Raw genomic sequence first — 8,340 nt, forward strand, 5'->3', positions numbered from 1 at the left:
GTATAACCCATTCCTTAACTAGTGAGTCTCTGAGAATCAATTTCACCTGTTTATAGTGCCACGTCTCCAGTATAACCCATTCCTTAAACCCTCAGAGCTACCAAGGAGCAATCACAGCCATCATCAGTGACCCTCGAGGGGGCCAGCGAGTCAGGGCAATCCTGCCATGTATAAGACTGCCATTTGGTCAGTACTCCCTGATCCAGAACTTGCTCTTGGAGTCATTTTTCATTCTTTTCAGAAAATAAGGGACACCAAGAAATGCTGTTCCAAAGGAATTAATAGATTTACCAATTTAACGTTAATGCCTACAAAAACAGTTTAAATAGCTTTGGGGGCAAGGTAGATTAGTTACTGTTTGTTTCCCATCCAACCGGTCAAAGCTTTTTCGTATAAGAGCAGGGGCATGTTCATTCCCACACATGGCAGCCCTTTCCATATGAGAGCAGCTCCAGGAGCAGTTATTAAATGGAATAGAAGTTAACCTGTCTACGACTGTGTTTTTCAGACCTGATTCTGTTCTCTGGAGTTGCACACATGAAGGGCCTAGATCATTGATTCTCGATTAAAGATGTGTAGAGGGAAACAATAAAAATAGACAATCTCATAAAGAAACAAGAAAAAGTGTCTTAGAATAGAGACTTTGGCTGGGCGTGGTGGCTCACGCCCGTAATCCCAACACTTTGGGAGGCCAAGGCGGGTGGATCACCTGAGGTCAGGAGCTCGAGACCAGCCTGGCCAACATGGTGAGACCCCGTCTCTACCAAAAAATACAAAAATTAGCCGGGTGTGGTGGTGCACACCTGTAGTCCCAGCTACTCGGGAGGCTGAGGCAGGAGAATCGCTTGAACTCGGGAGGCGGTTAGCCAAGATTGTGGCATTGCACTCCAGCCTGGGCAACAAGAGCAAAACCCAAAAAAAAAAAAAAAAAAAAAAAATCAATAAATAAAAATGGAGACTTCTTGTCCGAGAAAAAGCACTTTTTGGGATATGATTGTAGAGGATGGAGTTTCCACTTCCACTGAGAACAGCAACAAAATAGACGGTGGGCTTCAGGCAGTGTTTTCTAATCCACAGATGTTAACAAATAAAGGACTCTCTGGTTCTTTACTAGGAGTTCTCAGAGACTCTATGTACCTCACAGAAGAGATTTAGCACTTGACCACAGAACTCTTTTTTTCATGGAACATCTGATGGATACTAGTGTTTTCGGAGACACATTTTAGGAAGTTGTGGTTTCAGGTATGCTGTGGGGACTCAGACTGGACATTGGAAATAATTTCCTGATTGATTAGTGTTAGATCCTGGAGCTGGTGGCCAAGAGAGACTAAGTTTCCTTCCTTGGAAGGTTGGTAGACTCTTCCTCCTTCCCCCAATACCCCCTCTTTTCATATTAGCATTATACACCCACCTGCCTGGGAGTGTCGAGGTGTAGGCCTGATATATAGGGGATCTGAGCATCTAGATCCTTCCCATCCCCATGATTCTATTTTTATGGATCTTCATTGTGATAGTGTTGCACGGAAGGCACAGCTTAGCTGGGACAGGAGGGAACTGGGAGTTTTGGCCAAGAGAAGAGGGGGCTAGAGATGGGAAAAGTTGATGCAATTATTTTTGGCAGGAGTTGGAACCAAAGCAGCAGAAAAGAGTAAGTTTTAAGACTCTCTGGCAAAGTAACTTCCTAATCTGTCACTGAGTATGTGTAAAAAAGTGATTAGTGGGTCTCTATATTTATCATGATTACTCACAAATATGTAATTTACATAATATATACAGCACATTAAGTACTATGTCACCTTATATAATGTGCATATGTATAATGTATATGCATCTTATGTAACGCCAGTCTGGAGGCTCTTCCAGGTTCTGCCAAGTATTCCCTAATTTATTTGGCAATTTTAACGTATCTTTTCCATCTGTGGAAAGAACTCTCTTGAGAGGGGCTGATCTCTGACCTGAATATAATCATCCTACTAGGTCTATCTCCACTCTCAACTCACTGGGGAAACCCCACAAAGACTGAGCCATAACGAGACACAAGTCCTAGCCCATCGGTTTAGGGACAACACAGTGTACTAAAGAGTTCCTGCTTTATGGTTTTTATTGCTATGTGGGGGGGGGGGGCAGGTGAGAACATGTCTGTAGCATGGCCAGAATCAGAGTAAGAAATAAGGGCCTAGGTTCTCCCCTGACTAACCATGTGGCTGTGAGAAGTCACTAAATGTCATTAAGCCTTTCTCTCCTCATTAAGATTGAGATAATACCTTCTCTGCTAACTTCAGAGGTTGCTATGAGGGTCACTATGATGAGGGACTCCACAATAAGAAACCACAGTCATAGTGTTTAAAGGATGATTTGCAAGGCACAATTAAACACCAACACAAGATTTACTAAGGTTACCAAATCGGAAGTGCAATTCCACCGAAGTTCGTTATAGTCTATGCCTCTAGGAGGGACTTGGGATGTGTCTCTCAAGCAACACTGGAAGTTTCTGTGCACTAGGGTACAGCAGGTACGGCCATTTCTGCACAGCTTCTTCATGAGACCTGTGAGTCTCTGAGAATCAATTTCACCTGCTGAGAGTGCCATGTCTCAGCAGCCTCAATCTTGGGGGATCATGGCTGAAACACATGTGCAAACTTCTGTGAGACCTGAACCTGCCTCAGTTTCAGAATCAAGCGGCTTCCAAGATAGTGCCTGTAGTAATTCTGGAGCTTGTTGGCCCCATCACCAAGGATCCCATCATGAAAGATATTCCTCAGGTGGCCTGGTTCTCTTTCCCCTTACTCAGCATTCTGCACTGTTAGGTTGGGCAGAATGGTCCCAGATCTTGGTCCTAGATGGTCCTTCACGGTTAAGCGCCATTTGTACACACAATCCTAATATTCCCTTCTTTGTGTAAAGCTCCTGCCCCATGCAAGGGGATTGGAGGCAGCTCAGTGGAGCGATATCAAGCAGGCCCAAGTTTCCACTGAGAAATCTCAGAGAGGCATGGAGGCCCAGTGAAGATCTGCAGGGCCTTGCCTTGAGAAGGAGGATCGTGCTGGCGCCTGAGTGAAGCCCACTGAACTCTGCTGAGACCCCTCTGTCCTGGCTGGCAGGATCTTCCAGAAGATGCCTCAGTCCTCCTTGCGACTCTCCACTGAGGTAATCCCTGCAGCCACCAAGGTTGTTTCCAAACTAAGAGACTGTGATGACCATGACGAGGTGACATGCGGCGAGTTCAATCTGATGATCTGTTTAGTACCTTCAACCTCAGCCCAACTTCTTTTCCATTCAGGCCAGAGAACCTCTGGGACGTAGCACGAGGCTCTTGTTTTCCTGTGTGGGCTTATCCTGGCCACACATGTGCTGCACGTTTTTTTCCTCCCTGGAAACCTGGATCCAAGTGGAATCACTTTTCAGTGACCAGAAATGACCCTCTTCTAAGATGCGTGGGTTCTTTTCTCTATTAAATATCTTTGTCACGGCACCTACTCTCAAGCCATATTAGCCAAGACACCATGGAGAAGTCTCTGAACTTTTCTGAGACTCAATCTTCTTATCTGACAAATGGGACAGTAAATCCAGCCCAGCATGTCTTTCATGCTTGTTTTGAGGCTCCAGAATAGGAGTTCTCAGTCTCTTCTTTCCTAATAAGGAGCTGCTTTCATTCCCTGTAACCCCTGTGATCATCTGTGGCCGGGAGCTGCATCCTGACAATGAAATGGTGGAGTGAGGGGAGTAGGAACGTTTTTTTCTTTACCACTTTCTGTCCCATACTACCTATGCTTTATTCCAACCAGGAAAAGTCCATCAGTAAATAAATATTTATATATATATATAGGCTAAATATATATATATACACAGACACACACATAAGACCATCCCAAAGTATGACCTTGCACTCATATTCTGGGAGTGGTGAGTGCAAAGCAGCAGGAGGGCGCTGTCTCCCGGTTTCCCCAGCAAAGTTCCTTCCTTCCCATCTTTTCTGCCTTCAGGAATAGTCTGCCGCCAGGGCTTGGAACTCAAACAGGAAACACGCTTTGGCTTGAAAAAGAAAGAAGCTGGGGGTGGTTTTTTTTTTTTTTTCCTTCCCTTTTTACACAATATTATGACACCAATTTGAAAAATAAATCCCAGTTTCTCCGCTTTCCCTCCCAGGTGTTCACAGAACTAAGAAAATAAATACCACATCTAAGGTGTGCTGTGCAGGCAGCTCTGGGGGCTCTTGGAGCCACCTCTAAACAAACACACAGCCACCAGGAGAAGGCTCCAGGAAAGGAACAAGTGCCCACTGATGGTGCAGAAACCCAAGAATGGACATACAGCTTTCCACGGCCTTTCTGCCTCCTCAGCGGGTTCAGGGAGAAGTTGTCACTCAAAGGACGACCGAGAAACCAACGTGCGCCTGCTGAGCCCTGCCAAGGATTATGCCCTGAGAGCCGGAGGCTGTTTCGTCTCTGTACAGAGGGGCCTTTGTGCAAATCCTCTGGAACCAGAGCTCCTTCTCTTGGCCACATCCGATCTCACCATAGGCAGGAAACCTACAGCCTGCTCCTCGCGAGTGTCCGTGAGGAAACTTACAGAGCTGGTAGAAAGAAAGGGGGATTTCTCCTCAGTCTCAGAAAATTCGAGTCGAGGCCTGTGGGGATGTGGAGGTCACTGCATGAGCCAGCCACACCCTTTTGGGCCCTAAGTCCACTCGAAATGTTTTGTTGGCACTGGCTCTGTTAGGGGTGTACCCGATGTTGAGATAGACAGAATGTATGGAAAGGTGAAGTTTTCTTCTCGAAGGGTGGCTTTGCTTCCACTGGTTGGAGAAGAGTGTGTATGTGTGCATGTGTGTGTGCATGTGTGAGTGTGCACGTCAATGTGTGTGTGTGAGTGTGCATTATAGTCTCTTGTTTTCTCTCTTGGTTTAGCTGGTGTTTGGCACACAGTTTAGTCTTTCGAACGACTCTTCCTCCTCAACGAGAAGAAGCTGCTCTTCTGGGGAGGCCCCATCATCATGGGCGCTTGGTTCTTGTGAGTAATTTTAATCTAAAAGCAAAGAGGCAGAAGTGAATTAGTGGCACGTACATCTCAGTAGCCTAAGGGAGAGTGAGTGGCAGAGAAAGGAAAGGCCAGCTTCGGGCTGGAAGGAGCCCCATGCAGAAAGACAACTGTCCTTGAATGGCTTCAAAATTGGCAACTTGACCCTGACTGGGCCTGGAGTTTGGCACGGCTGGAAGTCAGGGGCGGAAGCACTGGGGAGAGACAGGTGTGAGCTTCCCACGTGGTGATCAGCCCACACCTGTCTTGTGTCCTTAGTATTCACAGACTCTCAGAATGTCACAGTCAGAGGAGCTCTCAGGGACTCAGTCAACCCCTCCACAGGAGCCCTTTAGACTAGCCTAAGTTCACAAACAGAGCAGCAGGACAATTAGAGCCCCGTCCTTCAGATTCCCTGCCGCCATTGCTCCTGGCCATTCCTGCTGAGGCAGTGCAGAGATGTCAACCAAGTGAACCAGGCTTTGGTCTGACCTCCGACCAAGCAATGTCATGTGGAGAGTTCCCGAAGTATTTCCGTAGGTATTTCCTCTTTTCTTAGCCTTCTATGGAAGACCCTCATTTTTTTTTTTTAAATGAGACAGAGTCTCGCTCTGTCACCCAGACTGCAATGCAGTGGTGTGATCTCAGCTCACTGCAACCTCCGCCTCCTAGGTTCAAGCAATTCTCCTGCCTCAGCCTAATGAGTTGCTGAGATTACAGGCGCACACCACCATGCCCGGCTAATTTTTGTATTTTTAGTAGAGACGGGATTTCACCATGTTGGTCAGACTGGTCTCGAACTCCTGACCTCAAGAGCCTCCCGCCTTGGCCTCCCAAAGTGCTGGGATTACAGGCGTGACGCACTGTGCCCTTAAAACTTTTTTGAATTTTAGGCTTTATAAGTGTTTTCTCCTGTAAACTTTAAGTGAAGTGGAAGTGAAAGACATCGATGAATTCTCATTTTTGCCTTTCTTCCCGACCTTATCCTCAGGTCATGGCTTTGAAATGCTTAATTCCTATCTGAGTGTTGCCTTGCAACCTTAATAATCTACATTATTGTCCATCCACAACATTTATTTATTTATTTTCCCAAGATGGAGTCTCGCTCTGTCGCCAGGCTGGAGTGCAGTGGCATTATCTTGGCTCACTGCAACCTCTGCCCCTTGGGTTCAAGTGATTCTCTGCCTCAGCCTCCCGAGTAGCTGGGGCTACAGGTGCGTGCCACCGTCCAGCTAATTTTTGTATTTTTAGTAGAGACGGGGTTTCACCATGTTGGCCAGGATGGTCTCGATCTCTTGACCTGTGATCCACCTGCCTCGGGCTCCCAAAATGCTGGGATTACAGGTGTGAGCCACCGCGCCCGGTCATAATATTTATTAAGCATGATAATGTTCAGAATGGGACGATGATGTGGGAACAGGAAACACTTCGAATTCAAAGACCTGAGTTTGAGTCCAGACACTTCCACTCTTTTGCTGTGAAAATTTAGATGAATCGTTGACTCTTCAGAGCTAGTGCTTACTGAACTGTAAATGAGAAGGATAACATTTGTCTTATTTTCCTCACAAAGATCAAATAATAGATTGTCGATGAAAGCCCACTGTAAACTGTAAAATGGAAAGAACAGTTAGTGAAATCCTTGTCTTGTATCGAAGGAGAAAGAGAAAGATGGATGTCAAAAGACACAGAACCTATGAACCCATTCTTATGGTTTTTACCACATGGTAGCAAGTGACAGTGTGACTGCAGGGCACTGCTGTAAGCCAGGTTTACATTTAAGGGGCTCCAGGTACTGTAATCCCAGTACTTTGGGAAGCTGAGGTGGGCAGATCACTTGAGGCCAGGAGTGTGAGACCAGCCTGGCCAACATTGTGAAACCCTGTCTCTACTAAAGATACAAAAATTAGCTGGACATGGTGGTGGGCACCTGTAATCCCAGATACTCGGGAGGCTGAGGCAGGAGAATCACTTGAACCCAGGAGGCAGAAGTTGCTGTGAGCCAAGATCGCACCCTGCACTCTAGCCTGGGAGACAGAATGAGACTCCATCTTAAAAAAGTAAAATAAAATTAAAGGGCTCCAGGAAATGGAAGAGAAGGATGGAACCAAAAGACATTGTGGACAATTATATAACCTGGTGATAAAGGCTGAACATGACCCTTATGTTGGCTTTCACCAGCCTGGAGATCTAAAAGGGAAGAGAGTCTCTATTTTGTGATGGTCACCAGATGAGAAAACTGAGAATACCTCAACATCATTTTGTGCTGCGTGTCTTAGTGTGGGCATTATGTTTATCCCAGAACTCATGGAAGTGAGGCATAGGCTGGACCCTGGACACTCGGGCAGCACTTATCTGTGGCATGCAATGTAGCATTCTTTGTGGCATGTTCCCTTGTGGTCAGCCTTCTCTCACTCCTGATCTCCCGTGCCCCATGACAGGAAGGACTTCAGCTTATTCACCATGGTACTCTCTGAGCCGGTGCAGTGCCTGTTCAGGGTACCACGCACTGTGGAAGTACTGACTGATAGCTCTACCAACCAGAAAGTCAGCCCGTGCTGGCAGGGGATGTGGCTATGCTTGAGGCAGAGGATGGCAGCTGGTGCCATTTCCTGCGGGTAGAGCCTTTTTTTTTCTTTTTAGATGAGACGAGACCCTTGCTTCTCCTTTTTCTCCCTTTAGCTGAGCTATTTATTTGCTCATTAGTATGTCCAGGGCAAAGAAGAGGAAGTAAAACTCAAATCTCTCCTGCTTCTTTTTCAGCAGTTCTGACAAAGGTCTTGATAGGGTAGGAGTTTGGAGCTCCTGGGTAACGTAATATTTTGGTCAGCTTTGTGGATTCTATTACTATAGAACCGAAAGAAGTATGAAATCATATCCTCATCTCAAAGAGATATCAGTCCTTTACCCACAAATTAGGGGCTAGCAGGTAAAATAGTTACGATCCTATTTTAGGAGGCAGTTGGCTGTGGCTAAGCCTGCCTTTTCAGTACCTGATAGAAAGAGGTGATCCCACATTTCTGGAGTTAACACTCAAGATTCTTTGCTAATTGGGCAAGTTAGGCAATTAGCTAAAGTCTCTATGATTTTCTTAAAAACTATTCACAAGGGGCCAGGCGCAGTGGTTCACACCTGTAATCCCAGCACTTTGGGAGGCCAAGGCAGGCGGATCACGAGGTCGATAGATCAAGACCATCCTGGCCAACATGGTGAAACCCCAACTTTACTAAAAATACAAAAGTTTGCCGGGCACGGTGGTGCGCGCCTATAGTCCCAGCTACTCAGGAGGCTGAGGCAGGAGAATCACTTGAAGCCGGGAGGTGGAGG

General features: G+C 46.4%; 1 protein-coding gene across 5 annotated transcripts in view; it reads right to left on the reverse strand.

Annotated features, from left to right (window-relative positions):
* Window positions 1–2,083: 2,083 nt before the first annotated feature.
* DGKG (diacylglycerol kinase gamma) overlaps window positions 2,084–8,340 on the reverse strand; it is a 209,497-nt gene continuing 203,240 nt past the window's right edge. For 3 of the 5 annotated variants that reach the window (XM_017538415.2, XM_017538417.2, XM_017538416.2), the window contains one exon: window positions 2,369–5,025. In XM_017538415.2, the coding sequence (XP_017393904.1) occupies window positions 4,927–5,025 (99 nt within the window). In that variant the 3' untranslated portion in view covers window positions 2,369–4,926. Of the gene's footprint in view, window positions 5,026–8,340 lie in introns of all 5 variants that reach the window. The other 2 variants (XM_037741965.1, XM_037741964.1) reach the window with 2 other exon arrangements.

This window comes from Cebus imitator, unplaced genomic scaffold (assembly GCF_001604975.1).
Source record: "Cebus imitator isolate Cc_AM_T3 unplaced genomic scaffold, Cebus_imitator-1.0 Scaffold111, whole genome shotgun sequence".
Classification (NCBI taxonomy): Eukaryota; Metazoa; Chordata; class Mammalia; order Primates; family Cebidae; genus Cebus; species Cebus imitator.